The sequence below is a fragment of the Poecilia reticulata genome, linkage group LG2 (genome assembly GCF_000633615.1).
Source record: "Poecilia reticulata strain Guanapo linkage group LG2, Guppy_female_1.0+MT, whole genome shotgun sequence".
Classification (NCBI taxonomy): Eukaryota; Metazoa; Chordata; class Actinopteri; order Cyprinodontiformes; family Poeciliidae; genus Poecilia; species Poecilia reticulata.
In genome coordinates, this window is record NC_024332.1 from 41,840,260 (window position 1) to 41,864,522 (window position 24,263).

At 39.3% G+C, this 24,263-nt stretch overlaps 2 protein-coding genes across 2 annotated transcripts; both read right to left on the reverse strand.

Moving 5' to 3' along the window:
* Window positions 1-834: 834 nt before the first annotated feature.
* On the reverse strand, window positions 835-19,288 carry LOC103461836 (poly [ADP-ribose] polymerase 4-like). Its single transcript, XM_017303692.1, has 36 exons — window positions 19,181-19,288; window positions 17,952-18,082; window positions 16,918-17,137; window positions 16,601-16,664; window positions 15,753-15,831; window positions 15,577-15,681; window positions 14,740-14,898; window positions 13,801-13,938; window positions 13,554-13,724; window positions 12,324-12,475; window positions 12,099-12,230; window positions 11,682-11,780; window positions 11,380-11,563; window positions 11,142-11,283; window positions 10,585-10,733; window positions 10,371-10,502; window positions 9,589-9,675; window positions 9,357-9,521; window positions 8,606-8,646; window positions 8,372-8,453; window positions 7,989-8,126; window positions 7,698-7,887; window positions 6,289-6,359; window positions 5,842-6,029; window positions 5,658-5,757; window positions 4,671-4,838; window positions 4,427-4,507; window positions 4,269-4,349; window positions 4,100-4,195; window positions 3,917-4,027; window positions 3,409-3,429; window positions 3,205-3,228; window positions 2,482-2,514; window positions 2,210-2,233; window positions 1,425-1,487; window positions 835-882 (listed from the first exon to the last, which is right to left on the reverse strand). The coding sequence occupies exons 2-36, from the start codon at window positions 18,075-18,077 to the stop codon at window positions 850-852; spliced, it is 3,849 nt and encodes a 1,282-aa protein (XP_017159181.1). The 5' UTR covers window positions 18,078-18,082; window positions 19,181-19,288; the 3' UTR covers window positions 835-849.
* A 980-nt stretch (window positions 19,289-20,268) lies between these two features.
* On the reverse strand, window positions 20,269-24,039 carry LOC103461783 (transmembrane protein 50B). The gene is made up of 7 exons (XM_008404135.2): window positions 23,926-24,039; window positions 23,323-23,510; window positions 23,121-23,233; window positions 22,775-22,842; window positions 22,553-22,645; window positions 21,605-21,662; window positions 20,269-21,064 (listed from the first exon to the last, which is right to left on the reverse strand). The coding sequence occupies exons 2-7, from the start codon at window positions 23,422-23,424 to the stop codon at window positions 21,019-21,021; spliced, it is 480 nt and encodes a 159-aa protein (XP_008402357.1). The 5' UTR covers window positions 23,425-23,510; window positions 23,926-24,039; the 3' UTR covers window positions 20,269-21,018.
* Window positions 24,040-24,263: the final 224 nt, after the last annotated feature.

Consider the following 24,263-nt stretch of genomic DNA (forward strand, 5'->3'; position numbering starts at 1 on the left):
TGCTTCTAGATGCAAGTAATATCTATGTACTTGTCTAGTTTCCAATATTTTCACATCAGTATCCTGAGAGTAAGTCGGTTCCCATATTCATGGTTGCATAACAAAAATCCAGTCATTCTGTTCACGGCATCATGTTGTCCGCCCTTCTTGTCACCACTTTCCTGGCAAAGATTTTGCCCCCCTGCATGTTATGTGATTGATTGAACTTGTAAACTCATTATGGTCGCTCCTCCATGATGTCACAATCACTGTGTTTGTTGTTGTAAGTCACACATATGACAAGAGACCWTGACAAATACTGCAGTGGGAGGAGTTTCACAGGAGCTCGGCTCAKTGTGGACCTTGAACGTTGTGTGTGAAAACAACAATCCTGAAACCTGATGACTTAGATTTGACCATGCTGAGCCCTTCAGGAGCTGCTATGACTTTTAGGAGTTGATGGTTATAATTTTATGAATTTTCATTTCTGGGATTGGAGCCRTTTAATGTGGAGGAGAGAGGAAAAGAGTCCAGATCGCCTAAGTGCTCCATTACCTGAGAAATTAGTGGATAATAAGATTTTATTTGGTGATAAACCAAGAAGGACCAAGTGTGACAGAAACAACCAGTCCGATTACCTCAGTAAAGGCTGTGAGTGACTTTATATAGGTTTCTAAGAGTAATTGTTGTGTCTTTTGGGGGTTTTGGGTAATGACATGGGTTTTCACTTTTGGGATTGGAGCTCCCTTCTATGTGCAGGAGAGAGAAAAGGATTCACGATTGTTACAGTATTTAACATCCACTAATCCCATCTGATGTCGATCTCTATTATTCTAGGATGATACAGATACTAGATGTGTGTGTGAAGGTTTATACCCTTCTTACCTTCCACCGGTTAGATCTCTGTAAAAGAAACACAAACAGAAATCAGGGACAGAAAGCGAGTTAAAATGATCAGCACCTGATCACTTATATTGACTAATAAAACCTGATCAGTGCTGATCAGGTTTTATTAGTTGAAGTCATCATTTATCTAAAGTGGCAGAAATAAATAAATAATCAATACCTAGCTGCCACTTAGAGAAAATACATCATATTGACACCATAAGGACACCTATAGATACCAGTATAACTGTACTGACACCCTTTTGTGCTTCTTCATAAAATCTTTGAATCATCTGTAAATATCCTGTAATTAGCCTACAATTACCTGTCATATCTACAAAGATTCTACTAGATGCAAGTAATATCTAYGTACTTGTCTAGTTTCCAATATTTTCACATCAGTATCCTGAGAGTAAGTCACAGGTGAACCACAGATAGTATGTAAACAACCAACTGTTGGTTTGCTGCGTTTGCCCTGAAAGGGGTTGAGAAATATGGATCTAAAGTAACAAACTGGAAAGACGCAGCTAGAAAAACAAGTGGTGAAAACTCCATGTTACCTTTCTACGTGCTCTTATGGGAATAGGTTCATCATCGAAGCGAGAAACACCTCGTAAGTCCATCTGCAACAGGAAAACATAACAATCAAGTTGCAGTATTTTTGTCCATCATTCCTTCAATGTGAAAATCAGATAAACCAGAAAGATCCAAAGATATTGAGAAATATTGCAGGGACAAACATTTCTGTATCTTTTCCAGAGTCGTGCCTCAAGACAATCGTGTCTCTGAGATCAGCAGACGGTTCCTGGATTCCCAAATGGTTGGCATTTAACATTATATAGACAGATGTCTCTATAATTAAAGTAAAATTAGTTGAAATTTTATTGTTTATGTTGGTTTTGAAGACTAACTGCTGTGACCTTTGGCAGTTATGAGTTATAATTTCATTCATTTTCATTTCTGGGATTGGAGCTCCGTTCAATGTGGAGGAGAGGAAAGGAGTCATGATTACCACAGTTCATCTAACATCCATCTGATATCAAGGCTCCACTGGTTTCACTGTCCTCAGATCTCTGCTAACTGAATTGCTGATGTTACAGTTATCTAAGCAGGCCTGGGTTTTACCCCACAGAGGAAATGCATCCATCTAATGGGAAAGATGAAGTAAAAGTCCCAGAAAAAACTGTTTTGTGTCATAGTTGAAGCCTTTATWGATACTCCATGACTACTGGTTTTTGTTAAGCCTCATCACTAAATAAGACCCAGATGTAAAGAGAAAGTCACTTCAATAAAAACATCTGAACCATACGTTACAAATACTATTATTGTGTTTAAAGGTTCGTACATCGCCACCGAGGTCGTCAGATGACTGTAAAAGAAACAAACAGAAAGAGGAAATTGAATTAGAAAGGTATGATCTGCACTTGATCACTTATGTTACTTTTTTAAAGTTTATTAGCTAAAATTACTGTTAATGTAAAATGCCAACCATTTAGATAGATTTCTTCTAGCTGTAACTCTAAACATTTGTTGAGAAAATGTGCCATAAGGACCTAAAGTAACAAATTGCAAAGGAGTAGATAAAAAAACAACAGTGGTGGAAACTCTGTTTGTTACCTCTATAGTGTTGCAGAACTCTGCTAACACCATCTGTAACAGAGACACATAACATTCAAGTTCAAGTAATTTTTATCCATCATTTCTTTGATTTAAATAAAATTTTAGATAAACCAGAAAAAGTCAAAGATGCTGATAAGAGCTCCATGTTGGAATGAGTGGATCATTGGACTTTATCATTGATAAACCAATAAATCAGCAACCAGTCCTTTATTTTTAAGTCACACCTCTTCCTAAGCTTTGGAGTGACTCTACATAGGTTTCAAAGAGTAACTGATGTGACTTTTGGGAGTTAATGGTTATCATTGTATTAATTTTCATTTCTGGGATTAGAGCTCCTTTCAATGTGGAGGAGGGGGAAAGGAGTCATCTGATCAATCTGATGGATTTAATAGCCATCAATCCCATCTGATATGAAGGCTCCGCTGGTTCTTAGAACTGTTTCAAGGATTGCCGACACTGTAGCACCAAAACCTATTCATCCATCTATGTAAACAGGTTTCTGTTTGGATCCTACAATATGGAAATGTATTCAACTAATGAGGAAGGTTAAGTAAAAGATCCCAAAAAAACTGTACGGGTCTCATAGTCTAAACCTGCCTACAGCTAGCTTAAAGTTTCCCAATAAGTACTCTATAAATACTTGTTCTTGTTAAGTATTAAAGTATCATAAAGTTAAAGCCATATGATACACATACTAGATTTATGTGTGAAGGTTCATACCTCTTGATAGCCTTCTTCAGATATCTGTAAAAGAAACAGAAAGCAGGAACAGAAAGTTGATTAGAAAGGTTTGATCTGCATCTGATCACTTCAGTAGCTGCAAATCTATTGGTAGGAATCACTGTTCCTCTAAAATACCAAACAGTAAGACATATTTATTCTAGCTGCAACTGTTTAAAATTTCAGTTAAAAAATAATCAGTACCTCTTCATCACAAATCACCACCTGAAAAGAAGAGAGCAGATAGAAGAAAATCAGTTACAGGGGCAATAATTAACTATTTATCACAATTGTTATCCAGTTCCTGCCGCAAACCTGAGGTTAGGGTTTTATGAAAAGCAGAACCATTTCTTTAAAACCCTTCAAATTATCTCCTCAGCTTTCAAAGCTTTTAAATTTGTATTTTACTGTAGCAGAGAAAACCAAAAATCTTAAAGAACTGATGTATTATGATCATGTTTTCTTTAGCAATAAATTGCCACGTGTCCAGAAACATTTCTTCAGTTTGGTTGTAGAAAACAAAGAGTTGATCCCTGAGGGACATCACATGTTTTCGATGCAGCTATTCCCACCAGTAGATCAAATGTACACTGAGGTGAATTAAAATGGAGTCCGATGCGGCTGTAAAACAAGTATTTTAAAAATAACCAAACAGATTAAACCTCTTCGTACAGTTTTGATACCCCGGGAATTTTAACAGAAATATTTTCACTTTTTCTTTGTCCTCAGGAAGAGTCCAGGTGATGTATGGCAGGAAGTCCACATCCTCCTCTGCGATCAGCTTTGGGATGTCTGTGACGCCATCGTCTGGCTTCCCAGAATCCTAAACCAGGAAAAATTTACTTTGGTTTGATTCAAAAACACAACTCTAAATGTGACATGAAAACAAACAGACCCTTTCTTCGATGGCCACGAAGCTGGTGAACTGAGACAGTATGGAGAACTCTTTGCTCAGATCGATGATGAAKGACTTCAGCTCTGCTTTTTTACCCTGAAAACACAAAAACAGGAGTTTCAACAAAGTTTAGCTCTGATTTGAGGTCAAAGGTGACACGCATGCTGACCTCGTGTTCAGCTTCGGTGATATCAAGGTTCCCATCCTCGTAGTCTCTGATCAGGGCTCTCGCTGTGAGCTTATGAAGAAACTAAAACAACAAATCCACAGCTGAGGTTGATTGTTTTCATGTTTCAATGTGTTTATACAGATAATGAACAGCCGTACCGTTCCTCTGGTCTTCTGCAGCTCTGTTGTTGACACCATGGTTTGAAGTTCCTGACCACGCAAATCTCCAAGAAGAGTAGCCTGCATGAAAAATCACAGATTTTATTACTATCATCATTAATCGTTAGTTGCAGCCACTTCATAACCAGAACAGTTCATAATCAACTGAACTCTCCTTTGTCATTTCTCTAATCAACGATCCACCTGGCCCAGCAGGTAAAGCAGAGAAGAACCAGTTGAATACCTGAGTGCAGTGGGGCACAAAGCCGTAAACCAGCGTGTGGCAGTCGTTGAACAGAGCGTTCAGCTGCTTCGGGGCTTGAACTGGAGGAGCTCTGGGGTTGAACTGCTGCCACTTCACAGAGACGGAGCTGCAGCCGGGAGACGACATGCGCTTCACCTGGCGCTCCACCTGCAGCCACAGCATGTTCAGGTGTCACAATGTCTCCAGTTCAGCTGATAAAGACTCAAATTCATCTTCATGACGAATGTTCACCTTGTAAAATGCAGCATGTAGAGAACTGTACAAATGAATTAAACTGACATTTATTTTGGGTCATATAAAGATCATAGATGTTGTCAAGGGCCAGTTGTGCCAGAATGTATTGATAAAACCCATTAACAAATTGTTAAAATATTGATAAATAGCTGTCTCTAAATTCTATAGATACTTCTTTTTATTGATCAGTTCATCCAGAATATTGTGATTGTTTCTGATTTTATGCAATCAAAATAATTGATTTTATGTTGCTCAATTTAAAATGATATAATGTATGACATTAAAAGTAATATTTTGTGACTCGCCGTATTGACCGTGGTCTATAACTTCAGATAGGCGAGWGAGGCAGGTGTGTGGTAAAATTAGGAAATGCTGCCACCTGCAGGTGAGAGTTAACATCACCCCACGTTTTTGACAAGTCCTGCAGAGAATTTGTAATAAACTTGTAGTCAGTGGCGGTTTCTGATATGGTCGACATGGGATACCACCCAGGGCGGTATCTTGTGGAGGGGGCGGCATGAGCTCTGCAGAAATGTACAAACGTCAACCGGACGACTGGCAATAAATTTGCACTTGCCTGTGATAGATCCAAAAAAGCTAATTAGCTAACAAGGCTATGTTAGGAGTGAGCGATAGCCTCGACTGGCCAGAGTCACACTGTGATTACGACTCAAACTTTTGCCCAACAGAAAAGTTGGATGCGAGTTTGTCATGTGAATTAGAAAGTCTCACCTTCTCAGCCCAGCTGTGCTTCGCTTTAGAGTCAAAAAACTCATAAGCCCCGCCCCCTGCCTGCGCCAGGGCTCTCAACATGTGGCGATTGGCTGTGGAGCTGAAATGACAAACACAACCACTTCACCTGGTTAGAAGAGAAACTAAACATGAAAAGGAAGCGAGGGATGGAGACCTTCCTCACCTGAAGCCGCAGGTGAAGAGGCGGCTGTGCTGGGCGTTGTCTCTGAGCAGCTGCAGGGTGGCCGCCGCGTTCTGGATGTGGCCGTCCGACAGCAGCAGCAGGTTTCGAACGCCGGCGGACGGCGGCAGCAGGCTGAGCGCCCGGAGAGGCCGCCACAGCTCAGTGCTGCCCCCTACTGAAGAGCAGCTCTAACAGCAGACAGAAGAGAATTATTGGTAAAATTTGGAAATACATTTTAATTCCAAGTAGAACTGCAACTAATGATTATTTTAGTATTTGATTTTTCTTTTCCTTTGACATTAATCATTTATTTCATTTAACCACTTGTGCAGCCATTTAAAAATTAAAAATGCTACAAATGAAAACACCTTTAAAAATAAAGCATTAATTTGTACAATTATTAGCATTTTCTCCAAATAAAAACCTTGCTAAAGAGTCTGAACTCACCTTGATGAACTTCTTGGCTTCAACTTGAACCTCGTCGAGTTTCTGAGCCGTCAGGAAAGCTTCTGTGTGATCTGAAAACCAAAAACAAGACAAATCAAAAAACGAAGCCAGGCTGATGGAGAGGAGATGGTGGTTGCTCCTGAATATAGAAGCTAAATAAACCAACACAAGTTTTAATTAAGGAAGAGTGCCTTCTCCGGGTCAGGGGGGTCGTCCTGCCTCAAGTGGAGGAGTTTAAGTATCTGGGGATCTTGTTCACGAATGAGGGAAGAAGGGAGCGGGAGATCGACAGGCGGATTGGGGCAGCGTCTGCCGCGAAGAGGGCGCTGTACTGGTCCGTCGTGGTGAAGAGAAAGCTGAGCCAAAAAGCGAAGCTCTAGATTTACCGGTCGATCTACGTTCCCACCCTCATCTATGGTCATGAGCTTTGGGTCACGACCGAAAGAACGAAATCACGGATACAAGCGGCTGAAATGGGTTTCCTCCACAGGGTGGCTGGGCTCTCCCTTAGAGAGAGGGTGAGAAGCTCGGTCATCCGGGAGGGACTCAGAGTAGAGCCGCTGCTCCTCCACGTCGAGAGGAGCCACTTGAGGCTCTGGCATCTGGTCAGGATGCCTCCTGGACGCCTCCCTGGTGAGGTGTTCCAGGCATGTCCCACCGGGAGGAGGCCTCGGGGAAGACCCAGGACATGTTGGAGGGACTATGTCTCTCGGCTGGCCTGGGAACGCCTTGGGATTCCCCCGGAGGAGCTGGAAGAAGTGGCTGGGGAGAGGGAAGTCTGGGCCTCCCTTCTGAAGCTGCTGCCCAACCCCGGATAAGCGGAAGAAAATGGACGGATGGATGGAAGTTTTAATTTAAGAGGTGAAAAGTCAGATGCAGAAATTACCTGGAGGGAATTAAAATATTTCAGTACTAATATCAAATATAATCTGTACTTTCCTACATTTTAGCAACTTAGAGGATCATTTCAAGGAGCCAATAGGGTCCTTTCTGCAACTTTTAAATTATTTACAGGAAACTTTAAGAAAGTGCACTTTGTATGAAAAAGGTTACATTAAATTCTCCCAGGATGGCAATTAGCAAGTTGAAGAAAAGTGACCTATTACGGAAAGTAATCTCCAAGTTCATGGAAAGTAACCTGCAAGTTCAAGAATAGAAATCTAGAAGTTTTAGGAAAGAAACCCTTAAGTTCTGGGAGAGTAACATGGAATTTCTTGGAAAGTGTCCTGCAAGTTTAAGGAAAGCAACCTGTGGTGTGTTTCTGGAAATTACAGTGCAAGTTTGGGAAAAGTCTCTGAAACGTCAAGCTGGTTCAAGTTTTGATTTGGATGATTTAAATAATATCCAGTCCCAAAATAAAACAGTGAGTCAGATTTCAGTTCTGACCACTTCTCTGCTCTTATACCAACCTGTTCCAAATAAAACGATGTTGATTTTGACGTCGTTCTTCAGATTCTTTAAAACCTGCAGGGCGATTTTCTGGGCCAGCTGGAACGATTCTCCCTTCATGGACTCAGACGTGTCCAGCAAAAGAACAACTTCACTGCCTTCAGAGCTGGAGTCAAACTCAAAGCTTGGGTAGAAAACCAGCATGCAGGCCTGCAGCAGAGTAGAGGGTTAATTCACTGAGTGTGGAGTATCTCAGGGTTCAGTACAGGGACTCTTCAAAAACAGAGGGAAAGAGGGAAGGACAAACAGACCTGGCTGTCCTTGTCTGGGTGTTTCTCCACCCACATTCTGGGAAGATGAACCTCAGAGAGAGTGACAGACATCTGGAAACCATCTGACCCCATGACCTGACCCGGCAGGACACTGACTACTGCCTTACAGTCAGTCCTCTGGACGACAGAATACAAACAAAATGAGTTACATAAAAATAGAACAACTTCACTGCCTTCAGAGCTGTTACTTTGCAAGTTACTTTCCAAACATTGATTGTATAAGAAACAGGTAAACAGTAAAGATTGACCGTCAAAAAACAGGTTTAAGAGGTAAAACTCTATAAAAATACTAAATATGAAACCAGAAAAATTAACTTGTAACAATATGCAGATGATGCGATTGTGTTTATTAGAGATGGCACCTTCATTTTGACTTGATGGGTGATGCACGTCAGGCTAGAGATCTGAAATGGCATCTCTACCGACATGTCCAACGTAAAATCTCTAAAGACCAGAAAGAACAACAGTCTGTTTCTTCACATTTACTTAACCAAACAAAAAGGTTAAAGGTTAAAATAATCCAACACAATAAGAAAACAGATCAGTGATGTCATGAGTTAAAAAAAAAAAAAAAAACTAAATTCAATTATTCTCACCTCGCTGCTTCATTGGCCACACAAACCTTCTCCACAGAGACCTGATGGGTAAGAAAATACATAAAATGATCTCTGATTAAAATTATTCCTAAATTGACTAAAGAAAATGATAGTAATACCCATTCCTTTTGAGAAATAAGTCACATTTACACTTAAAATTTAAAGATCCCGCTATATGATCTTTTAGAAAAAGATAAATATCAGTAATATTTACTGTAGTACTTACTGCTGAACAAGAAAAATTAGCTTGCCAACATAGTTTTTGTCAGTGAACATGTAGCCTACATGTCTGTTACTACATGGACTTACTCTGCCAGTCACCAGAACTTTGTTATTCATACGAAGAGTTTGTACGTCCTTTACAAAGCTGTTTAAACATTGATTGTATTAGGGTAAACGCCTTTGTGTTCACAAGGCAGTGAACTATGACAGCAGCCATTTTTTAGACATACGTTGCTCTTGCACTTTGGTCAAAGGGTCAATATGTTTTCTTTTTGATCTCAAAGCCACAGTTTTGCTATGCTTCGCGCTACGCTTGCCTACCAAGATGGCGGTTTAGTGGCAGAACCACTTCCGGTTCAGACTTGTGGAAACGATGTATTCTAGATAAGCGCAACAACACATCATTCTATTAAGTTTTGTACTTTGTTGCCACAAAATGGCAACTATTTTGAAAGAAATTTCCTCTAAAATGTTTCTAAACACCCACCAAATATTGGCCCCACCTCCGAGTACAGGCTCCGGCCCCTACCTGTGTGGTCTGGTTGAGCGCAGCGCTTTCCTGCCACGGAGCCACGCTGCCCGGCAGGGAGAACAGGATGCTCCCATCTCTGACCACCAGCTCTGACACAAAGGTCACCTTAATGAGGACGGTGGCGCCGGGCGGCAGGTTGCCCACGCTGATGGTGAACACATCCTGCAGAGAGGAACCAATCAGAAGCTGGAATACTTTCCTGAAACCATCAGGATGTTGCCGGACGTACAGGAGCGTCCTGGTCCATGAGGTACGCTCCGTGGCCTTTCGCTATCGCCTGTTTGTACTCCTTACGAGCCGTCTCCTTCTCCTTCACCTGAGAACAAAAACGCAGCAGAACGGTCATATTAAAAAGCAACCCGGGCTTCCACTGCACCTCCATGCTACGTCGCCTGGATGCAGTAATTGATGCAAAAGAGCCCCAACCTTCTTTGGGATTATTTTTTTTTTTTGGGGTTTCAATAAGAGCTGCAAATAACTATTTTTTTGGTATACCGACGGTTAATTGGGGAAAAACAATTGGCCCTTTCTGCAGATTTTCCATTTAACAACTTCAGCCTTTTTTGTACAAAATTTGAAATATGTTAAATGTGAAAAAATAATAATAACAATAATAATTCAATTCCGTTTTTGAATAAGTAAAACATTTTCCTTCTCAAAGTTAAGTAACGGCATTCCTTTAGTGAACGCTTGACCATTTGTAGCAAATAAAGGGATCTGGTTATATCCCCTACTGCAACATCTTTCTAACAATATGGCCAGAAAAAGATTTAAAGAGGAGCGGCAAAAGCAAATGAGGTGGATTAGCCATGCCTGTCAAAATAACTTATGGAATAACTTGTAAATAAAATGTTTTTTAGCCTGAAATGAATCAATTAATGAACATATAAGACCAAATTGATTTTAGAGAAAAGTAAAAAACAGACAACACTGTGGGTTAAACTATGTCAGTGCTGTTGTTTTCTAAATGAGGTTGTATTTTGTTTTGTGAAATATTCAGCTTCAGATTACCTCTCCCACCACGTGTTTCCCATTGATGAAAGCTTCAAATCCGCACACGGCAGCCGAGTCGTCCAGCGGGAAGACGTACTTCGCCTCAATGGGCACTGAGCTCTGATTGGTGTATTTCTGGAAGATGATGACCTGACAGAGGAAAAAGCCTGAATCAGAACCAGAATCAGGATTAGTGCAACACCAAGACGATCCAGGGGATTCCCTTTCCAACCTGGGAGAGCAGATCCATCAGTTTGCATTTCACATGGACGGCCTGCAGGGGGAGCTGCTGGCCTGAACTGTCCAACAGACCAGCTTTAACGTCCTCCAGAGGGTTCTTCACGTTTTCTAGATCTTCTTCCACATAATCTGAAGTCAGATCTGCAGAAGAGTTGCTTGTTACTTTCAAACACATTAGATGGGAATATATTTGAAAGTAGAAACCACACTGAAGCTTTTTATTTTATTATTGAAACCTAGTTTATGAAATCACTAGATTTCATTTTTAATTAAATTTTTTTTCCCAGAAGCTGGATGGATTGCTAATTATCTCAGGTCAATGTTTCCTAAAAACCCACAGCAAAAATACACTAAGACATATTTATTACTTAATTCTTTATAGATACATGGTTACTGTGACATAAACTTAAATCAGGGGTGTCCAAAGTGCGGCGCAGGTGCCTTCTGTGGCTCTGAATAGTTTTGAGTGGTTTCTCTACCAATATTCTTGTAGAGTAGCAACAAAAGTACGTCGTCATGGCGACCTAATGTCAGGTATCTGCAGCTCACCTGGGTTCTTGGCAGGCTCAATGGGTTCTGCTGTCAGGTTGATATCCGGACTGAAGTCCTTCTGCTCGTCTCCTTCCACTCTGAACTGAACTACATATTTCATCTTCACTTGGTCAAGAGAGTAAACCACATACTCATCATCCTGCAGCGCAGACAGAAAACAGAAATCAGTTTCCTTAGTGCGCAGCAGAACTTTAACATGCTGAACAAGCGATGGATATGCAGCTTCTGTTCCCACCTCAAAATCAGATGTAGTTTTTTTGGTTTGTCTGACTCCATGAACACTGTGGTAGCCCTGAGGAGCCTCAGTCAGAGTCTGGTCTCTCTTATAGAGGTTCTTACAWACTCCCAGAGCCACATCACAGACTAGCAGGAAGCGCGATCCGTCTGTTTCACTGGGGTGGGCGTACCTCAGACTGGTTCTGAGAACACAGAGAGAGCCCAGAGCGCAGCAGGCCAACCAGAACATCTTAAACTGTTCTAACGTCATTTTCACACCAATAAACATACAAGATGGATGAAGTTTGTTTACAAACCAACCTCACAGCATCACCGAAGTAAATCCCGCTGCCAAGGTTCCCGATGTCCGTTCTCGTAATCCCATGATGCTCCACTCCCACATGGGGAAGCAGCAGACCTCTGAGGAGGGAGATACAGGGTCAAACTCGTGTTTTCACACTTAAATGAAACAAACGATGTTAAAGGTAACATGGTTTGTTGACTTTTACTTAACATTAGTTCTGCTAAAGCTCTAAACCATCACTGGACTTACTGGAAGCGAATGCTAAAGCGCTACACCAACCTCGTATATGGTGGAAACTAATGCCAAATCATAAACGTAAAACGCAATAAATAAATACAAAATAAATTATTTATATATATATATATAATTAATTTTTGGCCCCCTAAAATCTTTACTGTCCTGGTCAGGCCACTCTTATGAAATTTTCTGGTCACCTGGACATAATTCCTACAAAGTTGCTGGGGCTGGACGCATGGAGGAGGGGCTTAACGTTCCCGATCTCGCTCTGAAACGTTTCAAGCTCCACCGCCCTGCTGACGCACATGATCTGCTGGATCTGCACCGGCCTGAAAACACACAGAGATATTTGCCGTTTTATTTCCGGAAAGGTTTATGTTGAGGATCTGTAGGTTTTTTTCATTATTAATTTGACAACAGACCTGTCAGCCAGCAGGGCGGCGACGTTCTGAAACACTGAGCTGCTGCGGGGAATGGCTTCGATGTGGCAGCGAAGAGCGCGGTACTTCCCCACGGAGGACGGCTTCGGGTCGTTCATGGTCATCTCGCTCACATTCAGAACATCTCGGATTAACTGGAGGAAAATCAATCAATCAAGTTAGCCAAGCACTGGGGACCACCAGGGGACGCTAGCTACAAGGTTGGAGGAAAGAGGAGAAAAGAAATTAGCAACAATAAATATTAAATAAGTCACAATAAGAAATAAATTACCGTATTTTGCGGAATATAGAAGCGCACCAAACTATAAGCTGCAGCTACAAATTAAAAAAAACAAACAAACTGGAAATGTACATAAGCCGCTGGTATCTCCACTGGTCTTGGTTTTCCACAAGGACACTGCTAATAAATCCAGCAGATTTATTATGACGCAGCCCTCCGTCTTCAAAGCCAAACCATAGTTTCATTCATGCCGAGTTTACGTGCAGTGGCTCCATTTCCCTCCTGTACTGCCAGATCAATACTCAAATTTCTCGGTCCTACTTGCTGCTAGCATGAGCTTGTTCTAAATGAAAATTTGCCCTTTTTTCTTTGATTTCCATTTTTGACTTTCAATGATTCACTTCCTGCTAAAGTTAATAATAAAAATTAATAATAATTCAAGAATGTGTTCTTGCGTTATTTAAAAAACGGCATAATAATGCCGTTTTCAAAATTGAATAAACTGCCCAATATTTTTGGACAATTTATCGTCCAACAAGATGTGTTATCATGACAGGCCTAATAATAAATATTTAATATTTCTTATAATAAAAAGAGGGGACTGTGGGGAACAATTTTATTTTTTATTCCACCATAGTTGCCCTTAGTCACTGATTCAGCATCTTAGAGTGCCTTGAAAAGCGCTTTATAAATGGTTATAAAGGTAATGTATTATGGCACAAACATCATATTAATAATGTCATAGCATATTATCTGATAATAAAACTGTCCACTACAGAACTCAAGGCCAACTAAACCAGAAGACAGTTTAGTCTAAACATTTGTTTAGACTAAATGAATGTAATAACTATTGAATAGTAAGAAAAACACATTGTAATGTTGATGTGTCTTTACATATTTTGTAGCATATCCAGCCAGAAGCTAATGCTAATCAAAGTGTTAGGGAATCTCTCGTGTAAAAATCCCACCATAAAGCTGCATGTTGGTGTTACCTGACAGAGGTCCAGCTTCTGAGACAGAAACCTGGCTGTAGGTGACTGAGGTCTGGGCTCCCGGTGAGGCAGCAGGGTGAAAACCTCGTCCAGGAGGGACGACGCCTCATCCTCGTTTCCCTCCTTCAGTTTCCTCTGAGCCTGAAGCAGAAGGCCTTCAGCTCTGCTCACCTGAAACAGCAACAGCTTCATCAGGACGGAGCCTCGGATCTGACCCTGATCCGACTGCAGATCGGTGCAAACCCACATCGTTCAGGCTGAGTCTGGAGATGGGAACTCTGAGGATGTTTCCAAGGCAACCGAGAGCTTCGGTCCACAACAGCTCCACAAACGCCGCCACGTCAGGGGACAACTCACCAGAGTTCAGCTTCTCCTCCAGCAGCAGCTGAAGGTCATTCAGAGAGAAGATCAGAAACATCAAGGTCAGCAGGTGATTAAAGGTGACCTACTTGAACAGGTTAGGATCATACAAAACATGTTCATTACACTTTAATGTGCAAAATAATTCTTTGATAATGAGATTGTTTTAGGGCCTCCTGTCACTTTACATCCAAATAATTTGCTGCTGACTACGTCCCCCAACCCAACATTTACACTCAGACAGGAAAATGGCTGCAAACAGATGTACAATTATTCAATCATACATCTTTGAAAAGCAGAAGCAGAGCCTCCTAAACAACCAACAAGAATGCAGCAATAGTTTCTGGATGGTAAATCAACAACCAAATTCTTGTCTTTTCCAGCAGCCATTGTACAATGCACACCGCAATGAAACCAGCTGACCAAATGTGCTGGAGCTCCTCTTGGGTTACTAGGTGACTTGTGGAACTCTGCTGGGGTTGCTAGGTAACAGGCAGTGACTGCTGATTTGTGACTATATAGGCAGAAGGTTTTTGAAATGGCTCATTTTCCAGACACAAGAAACTTGGGTTTCTTGTGTCATTGCCAAAAACTCATTGCCAAATAACTGTTTTTTTAACTCTTAGAAGCAGTTTAGACCCAAGTGCAAGAGCAAAAATTTGTAAAATGTGAATTTTGCACAATGTTGTACAATTTGGTTAATACTGCTGTTATGACTGATAACCAATTTAAATGATGTGTCATGGCTGTTTGAAAAAGCAGGGAGAGGAGGCACTAAATGTTGTTCGGCTGTATGATGCCACGTGTGGTGCAGTGTGTATCAGACCTGCTCCAGGGGGGCGGAGCCCAGGTGTGGCGCCTCAGCAGGTAAGCTGCTCATCCTCTGCAGCTCAGAGCGCTCCAGTTCTTCACTCAGCGCCTTGTAAACGTCCACAGCTTCTTCTGAGGTGGACAGGAACACCAGCTGATCCATCACAGCTGCCTTCTGTTGGAAAAACCATTTAAGACCATTTTATTCCAAGATGATTTTAAGGAAAATCCAGGAGACAAAAAGCAGAAAGATTTAAGGAATAAGTCAGGGACTTCTGATCTGATTCAGTTTTTGCTAAAGACACCAAATATTTGGATTATTATGCATCTATTGTACTGGAACACTGAACTGAAAAATGCAGAATTAGATTAAAAAAGCCATTACCTTCTCCAAATGTCAAATTCCTTTGTTTTAAAATCCTACTGAAAATATCAGTAGGACTTTTTTTTTTTTTTTGCACACATGAGCCCTGACAGTATGATGAAGAATTAGGGTCATAAGAACAAATAAAAAAAATACTATATTAAGAATAAAGCCATAGAATTACAAAAAGCAAGTCAAACATAATAAGAAAATAACGTTATACAAGAAAGTCAAAATATTTCAAGAATTATTCATAGTAATACCAGAATAAAGTCATATTTTTAGAATAAAGTTACGGTATTACAAGATTAAAGTCATAGTATTATCACTTTATGGTGGTAATTTTATGACTTTGTCTTAATTTTATTTATTATTTTCTTAGTATGGCCCCAATACTCTGTCGTACTGACGGAGCAGGGCTCATGTTTTACTGCCCGTCTGATGTCTTAATTGTTTCATACATAGACATTAATCTTTATGGTTTCATACCTTCGACGCCACGTCGTCCTTCCGGTATCTGGCCACACGGTAGCGCCGTCCCTGCTCCCCTTTGGCGCTCTGCAGCTCCAACACGCAAAACCTGCTGCCGTTCTCCTGCAGACAAACCTCCATCAGTACGAATCCCAGCATCAAAACAGAAATGGAGGATAAAACTTTTCCCTCACCTGTCCGAAAACGGAGTACTTCGCCACGTGGAAATCATCGGGGAACGTCGGGAGAGCAGAGACCGACTCCTTGTAGATTCTGGGTAAATTAATGAGTTGAGGGTTAAATTACAACTTTAATTTCTTGCTAATTATTTACTAGAAACTATGGGTGACCAACTCCAGCCTCAATATCGATAGTTTGATCTGCAGTATCTCTAATAAGAGAGCTCCCGTCGCCCTGTGTGGAGGAAGTTTCCGGAGAAGACATGATCAACGTTAGCTCCGCCCACTAGCTAACGACGGTTAACGCTCGTGAAATTAGAGATATTTCAGACCAAAGTAGAGATATAGAAGCAGAAGAGTCATTTTTCCTCACCTAGATATGTGGTAAATAAATTGAAACAATTAAATTATACCATCGAAGCTATTTTTTGCACTTTCCGGCGAAAATGTTGACTTTAGAATCATAGCTAACTGAATGTTTCAAGCAGCCAATCAGACTTCAGGGTTTCTATATGAATCGCTTTACTTCCGCCAACTGAGTAAGATGGCGCAGGTTTACAATTTCATTTAAAGAACATAAAAAAATTATTAAATCATAAGACAACTATGAAAACACTTATTTAAGGGACATATAATCAATTCTATATTTAATAATTTTTTTCCAGTAAAAAAATAAACTGATTCATTAAAATAATAATTTCATTAGTTATGTAGTCATTATAATTTCACTCTCCAAATCCCCTTTAGCCATTATTGTAGCTTTTAACCTAAATCTCCCCTGTGAAAGTCAGATAAAAAGACTTAAACTCAGATTAAGCCTGAAGTTTGGATGATGATGATGATGATGATGATGATGGTCCCACCTAAACTGATTGTTTTTTTCAACAGCTGGTCCCTCTGAGGAGGTGGGACCTTTTGGAGGCTCGGCTACAACAAACAGAAACAACGTTAGACACAGAAACACATTATTATTCAAAGTCTTAACTACAATCTACACGTTTTTTAGATAAAGATTGTTTAATAAAAATGCTACAGTGACCCTCAGGTCCAAAACAACACCTGTCTTTACACTGAGGAAGAAAAAATGTAATAAAATTAAATTCCTGTCGGTCTCTAAACCTTCACTAATGATTGTACTTCTTGTAGCCCTTCTACAATATTTTTGTACATGTTTTGAGACCTTTATAAGTTAGCGGAGCTCTCTGCAGTGACTTCCAGGGAGGAGGAGGATCTGGAGATGATGAAGTGTCCATCTTGTACTCGTCCACAGACAGAAGAACGCCTCTCTCCACACTTTTATACAGATAATCCAAGCCGACCACTGGCGTCTGGTTCTTCTGGATGCTGCGCAGCCTGTTGGAGCTCAGGTTGGACAAGTCGGAGGTCACCACCAGAGAGCACTGTGGAAAATAGAGGCAAAAATGTGACCCTGAATGTCTAACTTTAAAGTAATTGGCCAATAAATCCAATTTGGTACAAATCTCTCAATAAGTATTGAAATGGATATCATAAAAATAGATATTTTTTATCTCAGCATGCCAAACTGCAGTGTTAATTTTAAATCATAAATATGTTAACATTCTAATTTTATTACATATTTTTGAAAACCACAACTGAGAGCCAAGATAAAGGCTATGAAACGGGTCAAGAAACCAGCTACTAAGGGTACAGTCAAACGCTACTAAGTGTAAAGTTGCAGCTTCTAAATGTGAAGCTAACAGCTACTAAGTATAAACCTTAAAGCTACTAGATGTTTAAGAGATGTATCAAGAGTAAAACTCACAAATACTAAGAGCAAAGCCAACAGATACTAACTGTAAAGCTAACAGCCACCAGGAGTGTAGCTAACTGTAAAGCTAACAGCTACTAGGTGTAAACCTGCTAAAGGTGAAGCTAACAGCTCCTAGGTAAGGTAAAGCTAATAGCTACTAAATGTAAAGCTAATAGCTACTAGTATCAGTCATCAATCCAGATGTTGTCATCCTATTAGCTACTAAATTTAACTCTAATAGTTAAGCAGAGTATGCAATTTAAAGTCAAGATAGCACAAGCTAGCAGTTACTAAAGCTATTATATATTTGAGCTACTTAAGCTAACCACTTTTCAGAGTCTGGTTTATTACCTATAAATCTTTTATTATCTGGTTTATTAACRATGTTAAAGTTTGTCATTAATAGTTTACCAAAACGCTCAGGTAAAAATCGATCTTCCCACCTGTTTGTTGACTATGAAAGAAATGCTGCCTCCATTCAACGTCACTATTGATTTCAGCTTCTTCTTCTCCTTGAATGGCAAATTTTTGAGCTCCAGAAGAACTGAGCAGTTGTCAAACACACCCATGCTGCCTGAAGAGAGAAAAACAAACAATAGTTAAAATCAAACAAGAAACAGATCTCCAACTTTTCCAGTCCTCTAATCGTAGACTCAGGCAGTCCAGACTCACCTGCCCTTCACAAACCATATCAGCTTCCTAAATAGTAAAACTAGAAGACAATGCCTGTAAATCCTCCATAGAAAAGAGTGGACAATATGGACTGAACTAAACAAATTAACTAAGCTAAATCCCAAAAATGCAGACTGTTTTTTTTTTTTTTTGTTTTTTTTTACATAAAACATTGAAACAAAAATTATGTTATGACAAAATTCTTGTCATAAGAAATTTATAAAGATAATTGATAAACCATACGATAAATCCCAAAACGGAAAAAGAATTAAACTATAATCAATAACCCCCAAAAGTCACAGCAAACCTTTTTTTTTTAAACTGACGTGTTTCCATTAAGCTAGTTCATTTTGTAAATGCCAAATTGCAGTTATATGCTTCATCTGCATCAAGCAACTGAGCTGTGCAAGCCAAATTTGTATTGTTTTGAATTGTAGTTGGGGGCCGCAAAAAAACAGTGTAAAGGCCACCAAAGGTCCCCGGGCCGCACTGTGGACACCCCTCCACTAATCAAAATTCAACATAATTGGATTCAACATAATTGCGTTTTTATTGGTTCATGATAAACACCAGAAAATTGTTTAACCTTATAGGGAAACAAAACAGCTCAACTAGTGTTAAACTAAACATTTAAAGGTCATAATAAATAAACATCTGATACAATCTGATCTTTTCTACACTAACCCTCCTGTTGTAAATAAACACGGAAGTGAAGCTGCAACACCTTATCCTCTCCTGTAAAACACGTACATCTGCAAACAAATGCGAAAAATTACGGAAATAAAACCGATTTTCTTCGCTATATCTGCAGGTTATTGATAAAATGCTAAAGAGTTTTTAATCTTAAAGTGGAACGACTTAAAGTTTCCCACGGCGACATAAACAACTAAAACACATTTATTTAATCTTAGCTGACATTAAAGCTCAGAGGAAAACACATTTATTTAATATTAGCTAACATTAAAGCTCAGAGGATGAGTCTTTGAGTTGAGTTATTTACCTGACTTCACGAAAGAATCAAGAAAAGTTATTTCTGGAGAAATTTCTGCTCGTTGTTTGGAAAGGCGACAAACGGCAGCGACACAGATGGRAACATCCGGTTGTAAAGACTTCAAAAATAAAAGCCCCGAAGAAAAGGACAATTTAAAAACCGAAATCTCAGCTCAACTGAAAAAAAGGAACAAACAAACAAAAAAAACTTGGGGCCTTCCTTACCAACAAAAAGCAGAAATACATATAAAGACAAGGTTTTAATTATTTTTACTCAAAAAATAAGCAAAACTACTTTATTTTCATTTTAAAACTGAACAATTCATATTTCATACCACTCATGAATCATGGTTGAGGGCTGCATAAATACATTTTGATGGGCTGCAAATGGCCCCTGGACCGCACTTTGAACACCACTGCTGTTAATTTTGTTCAGAACCGCCCGGAAGTTGCATAATTAGCCCAGATTTTACCTTTAAATTAATTTAGATTTACTTACAAACCATTGTTTTTATCTGTAATGGTCTAGATTCGAACATTTTCTTTAAAAAGCCAAATAAACTGAGTAAAAGTATTAAGATTTATTAACCTCTATTTTTTTTATTTCTAGTAAATCACTAAAAAAATAACAAAAAGCACTTAGCTGGTTGTTGAAACAAACATTTGCTGCTTTGTTTTTTTATATGGCTTTGTTTTTACCGTTAAAATAAAAACGTGTAAATGAAAACTCGACTGCCCTGACAGGAAGTGATCTCACCATCGCTTAATGTAACTTTACAGGTAAWCAGCTGATTTCCTGCTTTGGAGCAGGATTTCCAGTTACTGACGTGAAGCTGGAGCTCCATGCTGCCCCCTGTGGAAGAGAAGAGCAAGTACACACAGCTGATATTTTGTAATCAGTAATAATCAGACGRAAATTACTTTTTTATTTTATCCTTTTACTTTTTTACATTAATCTGTTTTCATTTTTACTTTGTGTTCAGCCTGCATCTTTAGATTGTAAATCAGTGGGATGTATTTGGCAAAACATTTAAACAAAGATCGATTAAAAATGTACCATATTTATAAAAAAAGCAAAATAAAACAGAGAACAAGGTGTTAATTTTTCAGAATAACCCTTTAATGACCGGCCTTTTCTTATGGACACTGACTCTTCTGCTTCTTTTTCATTAAAAAGGTACAGGAATAATAAAAACTCAAATATATCCAGTTTAAAAAACAATACAGGAAGTACAAGATCATTAAAAAACAAAAACACATTTCTATCGTACCCCTGAAAGAGAACAGATTAATGCTGTTAYCTTAGCAATCACTGGATCCCTTGATTTAAATAAAAATAAAAACTAAAGTCTAAACAGCAGCAGGCAGATGCTTTGTCAATACAAAAATCTAAATATTTACATGTTAATAAATAAAATTAACATAACTAAAACAACAGAAACTGAAAAAAATAAATTACATACTTTACAGCTATAATTAAAAATGTTCCAGTGGTTTCAAAGTTCATAAATTACCCCCAAAGTGACGATAAAGAGCAGCTTCCATATTTACTCAGCAGAACCACATAAATAATTTAACCTGCGAGGTTCTGGACTCATCTGTTCTTTCTGTTTCCCTTTAGGATATACAAAAATCAGCCTGAAAGTCACTCTTTACCTGCATGTAAAACACAAAAAATATCCCTTTTGATATCTAATGTCAACATGTGAGGCATTAAAATCTAATTCTCATTTTAAAAAACTATTAAAAACATGCTAATATTTCAGGAGCAGGGAATATTTACAGATACAGCAGTGACAAAGTCAGATGAAAAGAGTAAAAGGTGAAGACAGCAGGACGGCTCGCCGGTTAACCCCAAAGGTTTTCTGTGCGGCCAAACTTGTAGATCAGAGAACTGCAGACAAACGCTGTTGTTGGTTATTCAGGCAACTCAGTAYGGTGGCCCAGAAGGGTCAACAGAGGCCAAATACACAACAGAACAATAAAACAGAATTTATGCTAAAATAAAAGTTATGCAAAAACAGTTTTAGGAATAATGGTAAAACAGAAATCATGCTATGCTAAAATGGAGTTTATCCTGAAATGGAATTTATGCTAACGCTGAAACTATGCTAAAACAAAAGTTATGCTAAAATGAAAACTATGCTAAAACAAAAGTTGACAAACTTGTTAGTTTCTTAACTTCTGTTGTGGCTTTTGCTGTAGTTAAATCTTTTTTTTTCTTGTGTCGTAGCTTTTAATTTTGGTGACTTCTCTTTGCCACCTTAACTTCCTGCGTCTTATTTCTATCTCAGTGTTTTCTCATCTGAAACACTTCAAATGGTAACTATTTCTAGCTTCAAGATCATTAAGCAGCATCATTAAGCAGCAATGCTTAATGCAACAAAAMCCAGGAGCCGCTTGAYTTTACATCTGAGTTCCAGGTTTTACTCACCTGAAGAAGATGAAGGCGTTCTGAAAGAACACGGCCAGACCCGGAGCAACATCTTTCTCTGAGAAAAGGGGAACATCAAAGTTTTTAATTGTTTTCAGACCACTGACATATTATTGTTAAAAGATTGTTGAAGCCACTGGAGAGTTTGATACATCACAGTACCATCAGCATAGAAGTGGAAGTTTGACCAGAACATTTAGTATTTAAGATAAAATACGAAACCTGATGCCAGAGGAATATCTTCGGGCAAATCAAGGCCGAGATGTCCAAATATTTTCTTACATGGGTCAATACTTTTAAACTGAAAGTACATCTGAGACCTAATTTTATACTTTTTATTTGTAAAATATACAGAATGAAATATTTTTTTTTTCTTTTGATCAATTTTCTACAACCAAAGTTGTCAGATTTGACTAGATAGAAAACAATTCCGYAAATCATTAAAGATCTTGACTGAAAGTGGGTTTTTGGAGGGAATCTTTTTGCATTACTAAAAGAAAGGCATAMAATATGCAAAAAATATTAAAACAAATACTACTTGCTATAGATGCAAATTTTAATGAGATTTTATTAAAATTGTGTAAAAAATTTTTTTTTAAATTGTCCGTCTTTATCAACATTTGATCAAATTTGCGTCATTCTGGAATTGCTTTTGGGGGCCGCACAAAATCATCCCAACAGTCACAAATGGACCTCGAACCATATATTGGACACCCCTATATTGGACACCTTTCCTATATTAAGGTATAGGAAAAATCTGCTTTCACAGAGTTAATTTATAAAAAAATCTAAAAGCAAGTTCTGAAGAGTATATGCTGTCTAGTTTAAATCTTGTTTTTTTGAGACATCATCTGTTAATTTACACAGAAACCTGTTTCTTTCTTAGTTTTCTGTCTGAATCAGAAGAATAAAAACAAACAAACATGGAGGAGATGGAAGGAAACCTACTTGGCATGACGTACGCTCCAAATAGGATCCAGATGGAGCCGATGAACGACCCAAACATCATCATGAATCCGATGAAGAGCCAGAGACGAGCGCCTGGAGTTCCAGAAACACATCAGGTTTAGAAGGATGCGACCAAAAACTGATGGGAGCTTTAACTACCCCAGTGATCAGAACCAGAACCCAACAGAACCAGAAGCCATCAGAACCAGGGCTCAAACTCACCTGTCCGCCCAAGGCAGCCCTCGCCGTACGCGTCTCCTCTGACCTGGCYGTTGGAAACGGCGTTAATCCTGGAACAGAGAGGAACAGCGGCGGCYATTAAAACCGGGGCGGCCATTACTGAACAGGACAGAATGTTCTGATACTGGTTTTACTGGGACTACCTGGTTTTATGTTACTGGTGAGGTCATCCAAGCATCCATCCACTCACTCGTCCATCAAAGTATGGTTTCATCCTTCCATACATCCATCCATCMAATCATGGTTCACTCYATCCATCCACTCATCCAACCATTCATTGTTTCATCCATCCATCCATCAGTTTTCCATCTGCTATTTTGTTCCTCACATGAAGAAAGCGATGGTGGAAAAAACTCCACATGTGTGGAATGAATGGTTCATCATGTCCTGAGTGGGGTACATGACTGCAGCATCGATCATGATCCACCAGCCGGTGAAGAACTGCAGAAACACAGAAACTGCTCAGAAACAGGAACCCATGAAACCAATAAACTGTTATTCAGTTTAACACCCATCGGGGTGCCACTAACCAGGGATCCAGCCACCACCGAGGCCACGGTGTTCCTCCGCTCTCCCCAGTCAAACCAGTCACACTCCGGCCAGCGGAAGTTGTCCAGGAAGCCAGCCATCATCCGCAGGGTTTTCCTCCCAGCGATCGATCCGTTTCTTTGGCTCGGTCCTACTGGACTTCCTGCAGCTCCGCCTGGAAACCGAGGCTCTGAAAATATGCATGAAGACACTGAGCGGTCTAATTAACATTCTCAATTTCTATTATTCTGTCTCTAAAACTGGAGAGCAGCTATGATAAATAAAATAAAATAATGAATTGATTATTTKACAGTTTCTCAGTAAATGACTGTAAAAGCATATTTCAGCCTCTAAATGAAGCAGCTCTCAGGGTTTAGTTTCATTTTACAAAAATCCTTCTTTACATTTTAGCAACAGAAAGCTCTGCTCACTTYGAAAAAACGAATTTTGACACTTAGATAAATTATTAGAGCTTTTTAATTGGATTTAAAATCAAACGTTTGGTCTGTCGGAGCGACAAATGTCTATAACCAACCCGTATTAACGTCAGAATGAGTAAATCTGCTTCATAATGTCAACATGCAGCTTAATAACCTACTACTCACCTTTATTTACCCCGATTACCCTGAATAATACTCAGATTACTTCAAATCAAATACGGATGTTCCTGCTTCTCTGGGTCATCTTCCTTTCGTTTGCATACGGGTCGAGAAACAGCCGCAAGCGACGTTTCCGCCCCCTGCTGGTCGATAGTGCAACTACAAGGGGTTTAAACAATCTCTTTCATCTCAACTGACCTGCCTAAAAAGAACTATAGTTTAATCTAGTCAAAAAGAAAATATAATCAATTACGTACAAACAAAAAGCTAAATATTACTATTAAGAAATATACTGCTAAAAAAGATAAATTAAAATGTTGCAGAATTAAAAGAACATATGTAAA